The sequence below is a fragment of the Cinclus cinclus genome, chromosome 1 (genome assembly GCF_963662255.1).
Source record: "Cinclus cinclus chromosome 1, bCinCin1.1, whole genome shotgun sequence".
Classification (NCBI taxonomy): Eukaryota; Metazoa; Chordata; class Aves; order Passeriformes; family Cinclidae; genus Cinclus; species Cinclus cinclus.
In genome coordinates, this window is record NC_085046.1 from 130,569,382 (window position 1) to 130,586,854 (window position 17,473).

General features: G+C 35.0%; 1 protein-coding gene across 1 annotated transcript in view; it reads left to right on the forward strand.

Moving 5' to 3' along the window:
* VPS13B (vacuolar protein sorting 13 homolog B) overlaps nt 1–17,473 on the forward strand; it is a 429,974-nt gene that overhangs the window by 182,630 nt on the left and 229,871 nt on the right. The window contains exon 20 of the mRNA XM_062490506.1: nt 13,772–13,881. Within this exon, the coding sequence (XP_062346490.1) occupies nt 13,772–13,881 (110 nt within the window). The remainder of the gene's footprint in view (nt 1–13,771; nt 13,882–17,473) is intronic.

A 17,473-nucleotide genomic window follows, 5' to 3' on the forward strand; every position in this document is an offset into this window, starting at 1 on the left:
CAGTGTTTATCAACTGGTATTCCCCTAAACCCATGACTTAATGAAGCTTTAAAATTACTTAGTGCATGTACTAAGAGTTTTGTTTGAATGACAACTGCATGCTTGAAAGGCATATACTTCAGTCACTTTAATCAGCCTCTAAATGTCTTCACAGTTCTCCCGCACTCAAAATCCTAACCCAAATGCCAAGTATCCACTTAATATCACAAAATATAAAACTGTAAACAGGCACAGGACTTTAGAAACATCTGTATTTTATTCCAGAATTCTGCTTTTTTACATGCAGTGTTATGATCATAATAAAGGACTATGAGGTTAATGAGCTGGGGAAGAAGCAGCTGGTCAGAATTATTTCCCTTAATAACTAGAATAGACGAGGCAAAGTCCTCTAGCTTTCTTTTCTCTTCCAGGTACAGAAACACCATAGTTTGCTCACTGTTATGTTCACCTCAGGTTTTAGAACTGGCACCTCTCCAGCCCCAGCACAGAGATACAGCTCTGACATACTGGGATTAGGAAATGATTTGTTTAGACAGTGCTATGGTTACATGGTAGGGACCCCATAGGGCCCCAACATGTGGTGTCAGGCAGAAAATTTAAAATTGCAGGGCGTATCTAAAGCATGGCTGTAAGTATTCCTTTTAATGTTTCATTACTTAGAACTCTCTTCACTTATTTTCTTACTATTTTTACCTGATTGAATTTATTTTTTATTAGTTTTAATAGTATGACTCATGCACTTAAAAATGCAGGAAAACTTGATTTAAATAGTTTTTACAGGTATGTTTTTTGCTGATCTGTAAAATATGACGCAAGAGCACATACCACTCTTTTGGAGCACATCCCCAAAAGATCTGCTTAGAAAATTAGTATTCTGAAGACAGCATGATATAATGTCAGCCATCTGCTGTAATATTTGCTTTGTAAATAAACTCAGTGTTCTTATAATGCCTGTGCAGATGTTTTATACAGTTTACTTAACACTTCTTTTGCTGAAAATCTTAAGTGAGGTTTGCAAAATCATAAAGTTGCAGTGTTCAGTTTACTGCCAAAATTATCCAAAAGGTTACATGTTTCTGTTTATTTGTAACATCTCTTGAAGAAGACACTGTAAAAATGTGAAAGCTGGTTTCACTTAAAAATCAGTTTTTCAAGACAACTTATTTGAAAACTCCCACTGTGACCTAAATGTATGACAGCAGCTTTCTACACTTCTACTAGTTAAGAGTTGCAGTTTTGTAGTTTTCCTTGTCTGTGAGTTTCCAGTGCCCATATTGAGAAGTTTGTAATTTTTAAACACAGTAATAATTTTAAAAATTAGTAACCATCTAGACAGTGTTGTTGGTATTTTAAGTGAAGAGAACCATTCACATAAGCCCCAAAGTGAAAGTAAAATTCCTATTCTCCATCTAGTTAAGCATGGATTTAAAACACTGGCTTATGTGGATTTATTAATCAAAATGTATGTAATCAATTAAAAATTAGCTTCAGTTTTTTTAAAGAAGCTTAGCAGTGGTGGAAGAGGTTAAAAAATGGATTTGAAAATAGGTGTGTTTACATAAGACAGTGAATGCTTTAATATATATTAAATGTTGTTAATGCAGATTTTCTATCATTCAGAAATATTAGTTAGCCTCTCTTAGATCCACATGAGTGGGAATATACCATTCATCATCTCAACACCATGTGTATTTCAGCTTAAAGGAACTGAGGTATTCCACTAGGTGTTTCAGTTTTTTGGCTGCATCATATTTAGCACTTCTGAATATTTATAAACACTTATTTTAACAGCTGACTTTAATTGTATGTTTCAATTCACAAACATAATGGTATTGAGAAGAATAGCTTCTATGTCAACTAAATGATGATTTTGTAAAAATAGTCCATGTTAAATAACCATCTCCCTGTTCACTACTAGTAGAAATGAACTGCACATACTCTGGCTTTGTTTGCAGTTTTGTGCATTAATTTCTGATGTGAAAAAACAAAGTTACTTTTTCTGCCGGCTGTGTTGGAGGCTCACAGCATTGTTTGAAAAGAAAAAAAAAAATTATAATACACTCGTTTGGTAATCTGGATATCTCTTAGGATATTCTGAACGTTGTCTTTCATTGATTTTTTTTTTTTAATGGTACTTCATGGAATTTCTACTGTACTGAGCTGCGAAGATTTAAACATCACCTTTAACTTAATTCCTTCATTTTTTTTTCCCTTTGTATGAACTGTAAAGACATGTTTATTATTTGTCTGTTGGTGATCATTGTGACATTCATTTTATTACTGAGAAAATTACGTAAATAATTCAGAATTCTTGCTACATTTACATAGAAACCTTAATTAATTGAAAGATTATTTCAATTTTTAAAAATACTTTAAAATACTCCAAAAGCCCTCAGTCATAAAGGCAGGATGATCAATAGCCTCCTCCAAGTATTACTTTTGTTGATTCCTTGGTTTTTTTACGTTTTAACATGAATTGCTTAATTGCTGTAAAAGAGCTGTGGTGAGCTTTCCTCTGCCCAACTAAGATTCTTCTTTAATCTGTATCTGCAGCATTCACAGTGACCATCACCATTGTCTATAAAGTCTGAATTACTGTACATTTCTAGTAACATAAATACTATCTTAGGAAATTACCAAATAGTTAGAGAATTTCTGATATAAATTCTTCATTGTAGTCAGTAAATATGATGTTATTCTAGAAGGGGATAAAACTGATACCAGTAAAGGCATGATTCTGTATTTAATGTAAACATGACTGAACCTGGGATTAATAAATAATTGTCTATTTTTAGATTTTGTTTATTTACCAGAAGATTATACAAAGGAAAGCTATTTATTCTGATGAGTTTACTAGCATCCCAGATGAACATTAGAGAATTAACAGAAAATATGCAAATGAGGAATCCAGATTGTGCTCTGTGCGTTGAATATGCTCATAGGTAAATTCAGTCAGAATTTAGAGAATTTCACAATAGCAGTAACATGGCAATTTTTTCTTGGTATTTATGCTGTGTGGGCATTTTTCAGTTAGTAGTACCCTGTATATCTTGAAAAGAGCCTTCAGTATGTCATGTAGTTACCTTGAAATCTTTCTGAAATCTCTTGAAACTACAACACATTCCCAAGACTTTCTAAAGATGGCTTCCCTGTTGTAGGTGTGAATATAATTATTTACACATTTGAAATGTTAGTTCCTGCCTGTTTGTCTTCGTACAACCATTTCAGCATATGTGGGGACGCTCACCTGTCCTCTCTCCTTTATTATGTATAGGTTTCATAAGTTCATTAAGGCTTTTTGGTTTTACATGACAGGTTTAAGTCTATCAAAGTGGTACTGTAAATCTCAAATAATCTATGGACTTGTGGCATTTCATTCAAATTTGGAATTAAGTTAATGTGTTATTAGTGACTAGTTAGTACCTCTAAAATGTAAATGGTCTTATTCATGCAAACTGAGTGCACATTTGACGAAACAGCTTTTTAATATGTGTCTACTCTAATTCACAAATACTTTTGAAAGCATTGCCTAATGCAGATGGCAACTGCAAAAAGGACCAGGAGTGACTGTCCTTTAGAAAATTTGCCCATTTTATGTTCATAGTACCTAAGACTTGCATATCTTTCCCACCAAGTATCACAAATTTCATATTTCTCAAAGTTGTTGTTAGTTTTAAAGCAGACATTTGCTTTCAACTTGAGCCCCGTGTATCAAGTTTCTGTTGAAGTGCACATATTAAAAAAAGAAAGGGAAAAAAAAGAAGTTAATGGCTGAACTGCCTGTGTAACTTTACCTACCTTGCAGTGTCATGGCTTCAGCAGTATAACACACTGTGGCTATTTTTATTCAGGCTCATTGTTTGGCATTTATATGCTATTTATTTCAGCCTTGAATCACTAGTATGAAGTCTTAAGCAATAGAAAGGAATACATGAATTAATTAGGACTTCCTATTTAGAAGATACATAGAGTTTTTTGTTCTTCCTTTACTTCCATTACTACTACAGAAATTTATAACCTTTTCTGGAATTTCTAGTGTAAATCTTGCATGCCTTTCTAAGTTACTTTCATTTTCCTCAGCCTCTCTGCCTGTGGATGCATTGTTCTAATTGAGCGCCTCAGAATTTATATGAAATCATCTATGTGTTTTCTGTTGCCTCTGAGAAGCTGTAATGTTTAAGAAAAAAGAAAACAGAAACCAGAGCTGTATATTATTCAAATTACTTTTAAAAGGAGCTACATGAGGCATCTACTGCTGAAAGGATTTCAGCTTTATAACTTAAAGTGCAAGACCAGTTGGTATCCATAGTCACAACACTACAAATGTTCAAGTGTTAAAGAAGGAATGAAAATAGCTCCCTTGGTGCCCTGTTGCCATAGGGGAAGAATCCTGTTGCAGTTCTCAAAAGCATAATGCAGTAGGAAATTGCAAAATACAGTTTTGGCAGATGATAGTGAGGTGTTTATAAATACAGAAGCTGAACTGTACTAAGAAACTTCTTGGCAGTTTTCAGAGATTTTGCTAGTTTTAGTTTAAAATCCATATTTTAAAAATATAACTGAATGTTCTATTGAAAATCACTTAGAAGGAGATATATTGAGACATTACTCATTTTAATTAGATCATTAGCACCCAATCCTCTTAAAATGTTGTGTCAGAGTAGAAGAAAAAGTGTGGTAGCACTCTACCAATCATAGAGAGAGGGAGGATGCAATTTTATTACCAGTGTGGTAGCATATATTTTGGTGCACAGTTTCCTGCCTAAAGGTCATAGAAATAATAATTCATAAATTTAGTAAGCTTTTCTATGCTGTTTTTCATAGTAGAAAACTTAAGAAAGATTATTAGGCATTCTCACAGCTTGCTTAGGAGTAATGCATGTGGATCTTGACTGATATTATTCTCTGCATTAGTAGAGGTGATGGTTTGTGGTCCTCTCTTTCCTGTTGGCTCATGGGTGATATCAAGTATTTCAGCAAATATCTATTTCCCATGATTTCAGAGCCTTGGAGCATACCTCAGTTCTTTTTGCCTGTTATACATACATATGGTCTAAATATATAGAATTGTTCTGAATGACTAATTCTTTCAAACCCAGCCTACTTAAGATAGCTTTGAGACTTCTGCTCTGTCAAAATATTATTCCCCTGACTTGCAAAAGGTCTTTTTCCACTAGCACGTGTTTTCTCAGTGGCTTGCCTCTCCATGGCCTTTTGGCCTTCAGCTGAAACTCTGTGCAGAAGTTTGCATGGACATTGGAGGGTTTTTAAATCAACTGTTCTGCAGAATTGTCTACAGTGATTACAGGTTGTTTGTTGCATATGTGGAGACTCTGGTGTCTTCATCAGTAAAGTCTGTGTAAACAGCCTGTAAAGTGCAGCTTCTGGCAGTACTTACAGAATTACATTCACATTTACCTAGAATAATGCAGTGATAAAAATCTACAAGTAACATTGCCTTTCAAAGAGGTTCTGACATTGCAGCTTGGCTCTGAGGTCCACATCCAGGTGGTTTAGACCTGGAGGTTTTAAACCCGTTTGATTTGGAGTTGACTAGAAAAAATAGGCAATAATTTAGAAAAGATGAAAAGAAAATCGTTTAAGTACATGTGCATACTTTTTTATTTCTGTGCTTTCTGCTCTGTGATTTGGAGAATGTATAATGCATTTGGCATGGAGCACAGAGTGAATCAGGGAGGATATACTGAATTAATTATATTGTGAAACAGAAGTTTTCAGGTTTGAATGCTTAAAACTGACCCTTTTGGCTGATGGGAGCTGGATGCATTGTTCTGAGTATCTGTGTACACAATGCATTTATGCAGTGGCAGTGGCATAGTTGATATTTTCTGTTTTATTGCTTGCTCCTTCCTACTGAACATTGATCTAATGATTTTCTAGAATAAACAGAAATGTTGTTTTCTTAGGCAAAGAGTCAGTTATCATTTACATGTGAAGTTAAAATATGAGGCAACAATACCAGTAGGAGAAGTGTATTTATCTGTATTGAATCAGGTGGGATATCTGGGAGTTCCCAGGTCAGCACTGTCTGTGGTTACTCTGGATAACTCAGCAGAACTGGTCATGACATTGATGTCCTGTAATGGCTTGGGCAGCTCAGGTCACTGCAGGACTCTGCCTTCTTGCATAGTGAAAATTACCATGTTTGCCTAAATCTGTTTCTTTTCTCCTTAATAATTTACCCTATCTCAGACCAGTGACAGGACTTGAAGAAATAACATGAAGCCGAGGCAGGGGAGGTTTAGCTTGGATATCAGGAGTATATGGGCATGGAACAGGCTTGGGAACAGTCACAGCACCAAGCCTGCCAGAGTTCAAAAAGTGACTGGATAACATTCTCATGCACATGATGTGGTTCTTGGGGTGTCCTGTGCCAGGTCAGGAGTTGGATTTGAGGCTCTTTGAGGGTCCCTCCGGGTCAGCATATTCTGTGATCTATTTAATTTTCTTTCTTACCCCTTCTAGGTAGCCTTGTTTCTTTAAAAATGTGTGATTAAATAACTTGTAGAGTTTGTGTAGGGAATTCTGGTAAACTGCATAACTGAATCTGCTTTGCATTTGTTGATTCTCTAGGAGAACAGCAGGTTTGAGACTTAGTATTTCTTACTTTATCACAAAATTTTCCACGTTTTTTTTTTTCAGAGTAGAATATGATCCAAAGTAAGACTAGAGATTAAATGGAAGTAAGGATTTGTTGCCTGACTCCTCTGATTTCTAATTTCAATCCATTAAATAAAGGAATTAGCAAAATTTTTTGATAAATAAAACCTATCCATAAGAAAATTTTGTTTCTACTCTGCTTGAGAGTGTCTATTTTCCACAGTTCATCTATTCCTTGGAATTACTGTGTTTTACAAGTGACACTGAAAATCTTTGTAACACGAAAAAATAGCCACAACAGCCTTTCAAATGGGACTGAGGAGGTCTCAGATAGAGGAAATAAAAAACTGGGAAATTGAGTCATAGTTTCTTCAGAGCTCTAAACACTTCTTATTTTAATAGAATGTAGTCTCCTCTTGATCCATAAGAGTAACTGTAAAGGGTACTGGTTCCATACAGAAAATGGAAAGAAACAGCCTTGACATTGCAACATGTATCTGAATTCATTTTTCAGAGAGCTAAACAAGCTAAAATTCTCAAGCCTTTCTTAGCATTTTGAAAGCCTGGGTAGCAATGATCAGTCTAAGGACTGAGAGTCATATTGATGATCAGATTTATAATAATGACTATTAGATAGTTTTGTAGTGGAACTTCAGGAGGAAAAGACAAAGGAACCAGATTTTGGTAGAAACCTTTGTAAACTGCTCGTTTGTGTTCCCGAGTTTCTGAATACCTGCTTTTGTAGCAATGTATCCATTATCAGCCTCTGCTTGGAGTCAGTTTGGGCTACCCTGCCATGTCTGACTGGAAACACAGCTTTCTGGGTGTCTCAAATGTTGAATTTCCCCATATTCTTTTATGAATAAAACAAATTCTAAACACTTCATGTTTTCAAAAGCATTCAGATTTTCTTTACTCACTGACAATATGGTTTTGAAGTCCTTATAGTGTGTCCTTCCTTTCTGTCTGTTTAGTTCTTTCTGTCAGTTGAATTTAGAGTTCCTCATTTCCCTTTTATTTACAGAATAGTAAGTATGATGGTTAAATATGTAGACAACCTAAAAGTGAACAGGAGGAGATGATACTTGAGTCATATATTCTTGCAATAAAAACCTAGAATTAAGGAAGAGGTGCTATGCAGCTCAGCATAAGAATATTGCCATTACGTTTTCATAGAGGGGATTCAGTAATCATTTAAATAAAGCTGACATTTCTATATACTAGCACTGCTTACACATTTTCTTTTTTTTCTTGGTCTTTGCTGCCTGTTAAACTGTTTCCCTGAATCCACATCACCATATTCTCTAAAGGAAATAAAAGTTTTGATCAAATGATATTGGGAAAAATGTAGCCTTTCACGATAATTTATTTTTTTGTTTCAAAAATACTTAGCACACAAGTTAAACATTAATATTCTAGCATTTTTGTGGAAACTTCCAACTCAGCAGGTCGCAGCTTTTCATCAGTAAGAAAGATAAAATGCTAAATGGACTAAGTTCCATTGTTAACATCAGAGATGATATGAAATAACTGAAGGTTGTTGTCCATACCGTGATTTGATATGGCTTGCTGCAGATTGATTTGCAGAAATGTGACTTCCTGTACATTGAAAAATGGTGCCTTACATACAGCACTTTGTGTTCAATGGTGTATCCAGCAGTTTTGTTTTGCCTCATTATGTTACATCTTTGTGAATACTTCTATGTCATAATTCTGTAATTCAGCGTTTTTGAGCATTTGGGTACATATATTGATAAAGACAGGGGTTTTTTTTTCCTTTAAAAAGATGATGATGTCTTATCAAAACATTCAATTCAAATTAGGTCTGGCTGATTTAGTTATGATTAACACAGGATGGAGTTGTACATTAATTTTTTTCTATTAGCTACAGTAGGCTAATATATAGGCCACTTAGTTGTGGCATATAACTTTAACATCTGACTTCTATCTATGGATCCTGCTGTGTGATTTAATAACTGCAGTTCTCTGCCTCACTTTCTCAATTTTTGAAATAAAAATAATGATGTTGACCCCCCCCCCCCCCCTTATTTTTTAATGGTTTTCTGCTATAAACTTCAGTAGAAATTAGAAGGTCATGAGAGCAATATAAGTATGTTCTAAGTCAATGCTTCTGAATATCAAAAGCTTTTTTTAATTACCAAAAAAAAAAAAGAACGGCATTAAAATTTTGTGGGGTATGTATTCTAGGGCAAAGAATAACTTGTATGTGGGAACTGTGTTTAATATTCAGACCAAAGTGCCTTAATGGGAAAGTATTACCCCACTACTTCTGTTTAAGTGAAATATTCTAATATTGGTCTAAGTAACTAAACTAATTGATCTCAGAGTTATTTTAAGCACTTGATGAATGTAAAACTCTATTCAAGTACAGTAGATTTGGAGGTTTTTTCTGAGATAAAATTGGGATGCAATGTTTTCATCTGTAGGCATTCAAGTCAACCTTGAATAGAGGAACATGCAGACATATACTTCAGTAGTTAGAATTTATTAACTTACTGTAGCAGCTATAATACAAAAATAATTTTCACAGTCACATGAACTTTGATGTGGCTTGAAGAATCTGTTTCCCTTCTCTGACTTAGCAGTTCAGGATGAAATGCAGGACGGTGTCTCTTAGATCAGCTGCTTCTTTTGCAAGACAGTCATATTGGCTTTGTCTTTGATATTCCAAAGTAGACCAAAGTTGTATGATTAATTTTTATGCGGTGTAACTGCAATTTCTTACTCTTCAGCTCTCATTCTTCATTTTGGGATGTTACTGAAAATGGCTGGATAACTAATTGGTAAAGCCTGTTTGAATGTGGGTAAGCAAGCCATACTTGCAGTAAGCAGAGTAGTAAAGAGGTTTCTTTTTCCCTTAGTTGACTCCCAGGCTAAAATTAAACAGACTTAGATATTTCCACACTTAGGGATTTACAGTGCATCTGCTTCGAGTCAGTCAGCAGAAACATACTTTTATATACTTTTATTATATAGAACTCTTCACTTGGGTGTAATATGCAGATCTGAATTTTTGTAGTATGCCTTAGTGAAAATGCCCTTCAAAACACTAAGAAAAAAATAGTTTAAAAATATATTTCTTCTCTTAGGTATCATTTAAAATAATTGGATACTAAATTAATGATGCTAACTCAACCTGTAAGCATCTACGTATCATTCGTGTGTCCTGAGACATCTAGGAGTCATGAGTGCTCAGTGCTAAAATAATGCATGAAGCAGTTTATGTAGCAAGATGGTGTAGTATTTTTAAAGTTAGTTCCTGAAAATATACAAAGCTTGTCAGAATTAGGTTTTATTGTAAGCCATTCCATTTGTTCATATTTGAGTTCTTTTTACTGGAAAAACATTAAGTTGCGTTTGAACACTGCATACACAGAGCAGAATCTTGAAAAAAACTTTGCTAGGCTGGTCCTTTACTGTTGCAAAAATTCATTTTCAGGTGCATAAATTGCAAGCTTATTTGTTGTGTTTTCTTCTAGTACTTTTTTCCTCCAGATTGTTGGGAGGAATAGTAATGCAGTTTACTCATTCACAAGGTTTGTTCATCTCCAGAAAGTGTTTTTTGCCAAGGGTTGCCATTTCCCTTCTCCTTCCCCAAGTGCTCTTTCACTTCCACATTCCTCTTTCACTGTCCTGCTTCCTTCATAATTTTCTTGTGTCTCTTTGGTACTTGAGGCCCTTTCCTATTCTTTTGTGATGATGTTTGTGATTCCTCAGCTCCACAGCTCTACTGCTGGACTCTGCTGTATTTCCATCCCACCTTTCCCTCTGGCCTCTGTTCTTTGCAGCTGTGTCCCCAGGGTGGGTGTCCTCTTCCACCTCACCAGAAGTGTAACACATTCCCTTTTCCCTTCACTTTTTTCCCCGAGTCCCTATGGAGGGAGCCCCAGGCTAGTGACCCCTCTCCTCCTTGCTTCTCCACAGCCTCTGCTCAGCACTCCAAGTGGGAGGAGGTGGCAGCAGGGCCAACCCAAGCAGAACACCCCAGTTATCTTCTGCAGGCCCCCGTCCCTTGGGAAGAAAAGTGCTGTTGTTGCAGATCTCATCATCCAAGGAGTCTTGACAGGAAGCTCATCCATGGGATGGGAGTGCCAAGCATCGCTGTGCTTTGCTGCCTCCCATTCGTCATCCTCCTGTGCCTGACTGCAGCCTCCCCGTCTTCTATTCCTTCAGGAGAGAGTGGGAATTTGTGAAGGAAGGAAATTATTTGCCCAAACTGAGCATGGCAAATGACACCATGACTCGGGAAATTCTCAGACATTAAATATTACACGGTGTTGGGTGCAATACTTATTTTTCAAATCTGTTAGTAGATAGATGTAATAGATAACTCTGGCCAGAACTGAGATCTGGAAAGGAAACCCTAGTATGCTATGGGACTAAGGTCTGCTTTTTTTCTGAAATGCAAATTTAATTAAAAGAGAAAAGGGGAGGGAAAGAAAAGAAAGTTCTCCACAATCTTAATGAAATCCAGGGAAGTAGAGCATTTCATTTTGATGGAGACAGAATAGCAATTAGTTTTTTTTTTAGGCATGTGAGGAGTCTGCTGCCAGCATCAGGCTTGATCTTCAAATCAGTGAGAATTTCCTTAAAAACTGGGGAGGATTCTTATTTCTTGACATGAAAACGGTAGGCAAATCTGAGAAACTTTTTTGCTAGATATTGATTTTGAAGAAAGCTGTTACACAGAAAACAACTTCACATAGGTTATTAAACTGCCCTTAAATGTATTGGCTGAGTAGCAAACACAGCAGTAAATTTCAGTAATTTATTGTGACAGAAGTGGCTTAGTAGGACGCCGAAGTTACCTGCCAGTCAAATTGAAAGGCAAATAATGTAACTGCTTATCTGAGTACTTCTACCAGGGTTTGTTGTTTGCTTGTTTTATTTTTTGAATATCCCAGGAACAAGCTATCAAAAGACAACTGAAAAAATGTTTGCTATTTGTGCTGCCTTACTGTAGAATTTTATCAGATTGTGCTAAATGTTGACTTCATTGAAGGGAAAGGAAAGCTTCAGTTCAAAGGTTGATTAATTGTATCGATTGTAGCTATTTTTTTTTTTTTCAGTAATCAAGGAACTATGCTAAGTTACTAGAATGATATGCTACAGTAACACCATATTTTGATTTTCAGGAGTCTGCTAGAAATGTGAGATTTTCTGTTGACCTTGCCTGTAGGCTGCCTTTATGCTGCACTCATTGGGAGGTCTGTCTCCCACTTTTCATATCACATGTATATTAAACCTTGCATTAAGTATTGCTGACAACAGGCAGTGTCTCTTAAAGATACAGGATTCTTTTATGTTGGCATATAAGAATCTTATAAAAGATAATGATTGTAGCATGTATTTTATCAATCCTCTGTTACCTTTTGCTTTCTCTTTCTCATTTCCTGCACATCCTGCTACAAGGCACATTCACTGCTCTTACTTGCATGTTACTCTTTATGCTTGGCATCGGCTTTTCCTTTAACTGCAGATTTATTTCTTAGGTTTATTACTGACATTTAAAACCTTCAGCTCACATGGGCTAGTCTGTGTATAGAAGTTCCTCACAGTGTGTGGTTCCAACTCCAAGCCTGGGCTAGGCAGATGATTTATCTTCATGTACTTCTTCACTGCCATTTTCCCATTTTGCTCATCAGTCTTTGCTTGTGTCACCCCAGGTTGGTGGGTCTTCTGCCATTTGTAATTCAGCTGGCTTTAAAATTTTGTTATATACAATAAATTCATAACTTGTATTTTTTAAATTAATTTCCCATTTACAGTTTTGCTGATGTATCTTTTGAGGCACATGTTTTTACTGGTTTTTGGAAAGTACATTGAATTGTGTGTCAAATTTTCTGAATGTGTTTGAATTTATTATTAAATTCAGATTGCTGCATAATTACATTGTATACCACAGAGTAAATGTAGTATATATTGCTTTAGGAACTATGAATCTTGGTATTATAGAACTACTGTAATTCTCTGGAATTTGGTGCTGGGATCTTTCTGTAACCAGGATTTCTGTTTCAAATTTCTTTTTTATTTATTTAAGTATTTAATATATTAATTTGTAGCAAAATTGCAAAGCTTATGTGCAAGGATAACTGCCTGTTACCACTTGCTACACTTTTTAAATACGGTTGATAGCTTTGTATTCCATTAACCCAATTGCTTCTGAATTGTACAGCTCTGTAATTATGTTCTGCTGCTATAGATAAATTATCTGTACTATTAGAAAAAGCGTCACCAATGTCTAATATAAGAATTTGCAGGTTTAATGGAGATAGTGATTCATAAATGGACTTTAGTGTGCATGGTTTGATGTATATGCTAACATTTCTGGGTACTGACATAGTTTTTTTCCTATTTTGAGCCTTAACATATTCCATGTAAGGTTTTTTCCACAAACATAAGTAAACTAGAAGTTTACTTTTAATAAATAAAGTAGCCCTGTATTGTAATCCTAGGTCATGGAAAGTGAGATTTAAAGAAAATAAGATATATTGTAAAGCTTAGGAAAATCCTAAGAGCTCACAGTGCGGAGGCTGCCAGTGCTGTCAGTTGAAAAGTTTGCCTTACTTTGCTTAACTCATCCTCTAAAGAATATTCATGACCATATTTACATGAAAGATGTTTGTCCTGAGCTTTGAGCAGAGCTAGTGTAAAGTTGGTCTGTCTTCATTGAAAGAACTCACTGTCCTAGACCATGGGGTTTTTATAACTGAGGTTGTGGGGAGTCATGCATTATATTCTTCCCTTTCTGTCGAGGGTCTTATTGACTCTTTTTTGCAGAGTGTTAATGTTGGCTGCGAATTTGAGGAAGGGTGCTGTGTGTATCCAGTTGCACAAGCAATTTTGTGAAAACAAGTATTTTTCTTGACAAAAAGTAGTAATAAGCAAAATCAAAATGCAAGTTGCTGCATTTTTTAATGTGTGCATGTCCCCAGCACTGGAAGTGCTGATAAGTTTCTCGCTTTGAATATGTTATTGAAGTTTGTGCTGTAAGTATTATTATTTATTGTACATGCAGTTCAAGCCAAACTAAATCTGTATTAAAGATGATTTGTGTGCAAATATAAGAATATAAGGAGATCCTTGAACAAATAGTTTACATTTTTTTTCTCTTTTTTATGGTGTGCAGGTGCTGTTCTCTTGTCCAGTGTACAAGGATTAGCAATTAATGTTGACCCAGTCCTGTATACATGGCTTATCTACCAGCCTCAGAAACGAGTTAGTAGACACATTCAGCAGGTATGTATTTTTGGAGGAAAAGGGATTGGGAGAGGAGGAGCTTTCACTTCTATGTATGCCAGTAATGCATTTTTCCAAGTATTTGTAGTTTGTTACTGTTTCCTTGTAGTTTGTTGCACACACAGTTGGTCTTATTCTGAATTATTTTAAATCCTAAATTGGTGTATTAAATTTTTATTTTCACAACGTTTTCATTTTTAATTGAAAGAATAAAGAAGGAGGGTTTGTGATCACCTTCTAGGATCATTATTATGCAACTGATTTTAACCACTGAGACCTCATAAGCCTTGAGTCTGAATAGTACATCATATTTAAAAATTTGGGGTGGTCTATCAAATAATTGCATAACTGGTTATTAAATCAGAACTCTCATTTAACCTGATTTTAATAGGATATGAACCATGCAGTTCATAACTTGACAGAAGTGAATGCTGTAGCCGATTCTGTATATCATGTCAAAATGCATGCTTGTATTTGATGTGCTTGCAAAAGAAAGAAGCTAAGGCTGTGGGTCTGTGTGGTGCAATGGTTTCCTTGACATATTCCTAACCCTAATTTTCATGCTACACATTCCTGACCTGAAAAGAATACTGGTTTTGCCTTACACTAAGCTTACTTATAACTGTTGTGTGAAAGAATATCCTAGAACTTAAATTTGCTAAAACTGTTCAGTCTGGTGGTTTATGTCACCAGTGATGTGTCTCACTTATAAGTGGTCAGTTATTTAGTGATAAATGTAAACATTTAAAATAACAATTAACATGACTTGTAAACATTTGTTTCTTGTGTCCAAATTACCTTGTTAGGTAGTAGTTGTCAAACATTAATTTGAGTTCCATTAAGCTCATTCTGTACCAGCAGAATGAAAAACTGAAAAACTTCATGGTGACAGTGAAGTTTTATTATTGTTTTAATGAATTTACTCTGTTTTTAAATGCACTGAGTTATTCTTCATTCCTGCATCATGACTGGAGCAGCATCTTTCCTGGTGTATGTCTTTTGTAAAACAATCCGTTTATCTACTTTTTACTGTTATGTAGCCTTCCCAAATGTAATCAGTCCTGCTTATTCTGCTTATTTCAAATGTTTGTTTAAAAGTCTGTTTTTAACACTGTTGTACTTAATCAGCTGTTAGTCAGTGCTTTCTGTTTTGATACTGGGTGACTAGATGGGTTAAGTGACTGCATTAGCAAACTTGTTTGTCCCTGGTTTTGACTATCAGTAGCAAAATTTTTAGCCAAATTTTGTTTAAGTATTTATTTTGTAACTTGTGTCATTACCTCATACGTCTTTCTAAATTTTTTCATCATCTATTTCAGATTAAAATTACTGTATCACAATTCTAATGTTATTAGCAATTTGAAATTATTTTAAATAAGCATTTATAAACTAGATTGTCAATGTCATACCATTTTCGTCGTTAACAAGACTGTGGTAATGGACTGCATGTAATAATACAAATTAAAGTGTCTGTAGCAGTCATGAAGAAACTTTTATTTGAAAAGAAAACTATACATACCAATAATAAATTATGTTTAACCACAGACTTTTTTCTTTATGTAATGCTGTAATTATCCTAGAATAAGGATTCCAGTAAAGAGTTAGCCCTTTTGCCCTATTTTTTGGAAAAAATCAGCTTGTTACTTTAGTCTAACTAGTATAACCAAACAAAAATGCTGTATAAAACATTCCTAATGTTTGACCATTTAACAGCCATAGGATACAATGCTTTTGAGCAAGAGTTATGGTCAAAATGTTATTTATTGGTAAAGCTCTTATCTTTCTCTATTCTGTCAGTCTTATACAATTGCAGCAGGAAAAAAAAAAGAAAATACTTTCTTTAGAACTTCTTTGTATGATTCAGAGATCTTAAATATTAAGATATTTTAACTTTTAATGTCTACTTAATACAATACTTTTGCTCTGTCATTTTGAGTAAGTCAAAGTTGTGACTTCTATCTGAAAACACAGTGTTAGTAAACCTTTCAGTACATTTTGCCCTGTTTACACATTAAACTCAAAATGTTAGTACTTGATAAAATAATTTAAATTAAAGAATTAATTTCAGTACAACTGTAGTCATGTAAACTTCTGCTTGTGTGCAGGATGGGACTGGGATTGTCTGGCTCCCCACAGGGATGGGGCACCTTTACATATGAACTTCTTCATTTTTATTTGCCTTTTAACTATTTTCTTGGGATTTTAGGCTTACGTTCATAATGCCAGTTTGGTAGTACATGCATTTTATATCTGTTGAAATATTCACCATGTCCACTGTAACTGGTTTTAACTGAAAGTATGACAAGTTAGAAATATGGAACATAATAAGCTGCATTTTTACAAAACTCATAACATTTCAGTGTTTCTGGTCTCCCTGAGATTTTATTCAGCTGGAACAGAACAATGACTGAGTGCTATGCTGGGGTGTGGGGTACATGCAGCCCAGTGAGGCTCTCCCCTCTTCATTTATTACTGTTGGACTATTGCTAGACAAAGCTCTCCTTGCATCTTGCTGCCCAGCAGCTAATAATTGTAGAACTGGTGTGATAACCAAGGCTGTTATGTTGGTATTAATTTTTAAAACAACTTTAGTTTGTATGGATTGTTTTTGTAAAATTAGCTGTAAGTGTAGTGACACTCAGTGTGGGAGTAATTTGTGTACCAATTGCTTATCTGCTTAAACACGTAGTGTTTCTTTAGTCTGAATGTCTTGTTGAGAAGGTAAATTATTTATAAATGCTGTATTAGTTAATTTGACCAGAATTTGGCAAAGATACTTCTATGGAGTACTTCTTGTACTCACGCTGTTTATAGATTGTTAACAATGACTCCCAAATAAAACACAAAACAAAACTAAGTTTAGAGGCCTTGTTTCCAGTAATTTAATATTCTATTTTGACATTTTTCGGAAGAGTTTTTCAGATGAGCCTTGTGGCAGCTAGGTCTTGTTTCTAGTAATTTTTAGGTACTCTTTAATGTTTTATTATGATTATTTAAAAAGACTTTTTCAGCTGTGGCTTGTTTAATTTTTGTAAATCAATGCTTCTTTTTTGTATATTTGCTCTCTTTTAAAAGCCCATACTTAGCTTTGCAAGATAAAAATTTGAAGAGTTTATTTTCCTTGATAAGAAGGAAATAGCTATACTTCGATATGGGACAGTCAGTATGAGGGATACTTTCTGCAATACCTTTATAAATGAGTGTGTGTCATCTTTCTCAAATGCACATTAATGTAAAGCCTTTATAACTTCCACTTCTTTATGGAAAGTTCATCCTGAACCGAGGGTAATATCAACCTTGATGGTGTATGTCAGTGTATGTCAGACTTCTTCATTCAGAAGTCTGCATCAGAGATCTCCCTGGAATTTTTGACTCAGATGAAATAATTTTATCGTTATGACTTGATCAGTAGACTCTTGTAGAACAAATTGATCCTTTAGATTGTTCTGTCTTAGAATGACTTTTGGAATATTGCACTTCCTTGGTGCTTTAAGAGCCAAATGCTTCTGATAATGAGTGGCAATGAATGAATGACAGAATGTAAGAGGAAGTTTCAGTACCCAAATTTAGGATTATTCCATGTTGCAGTAAA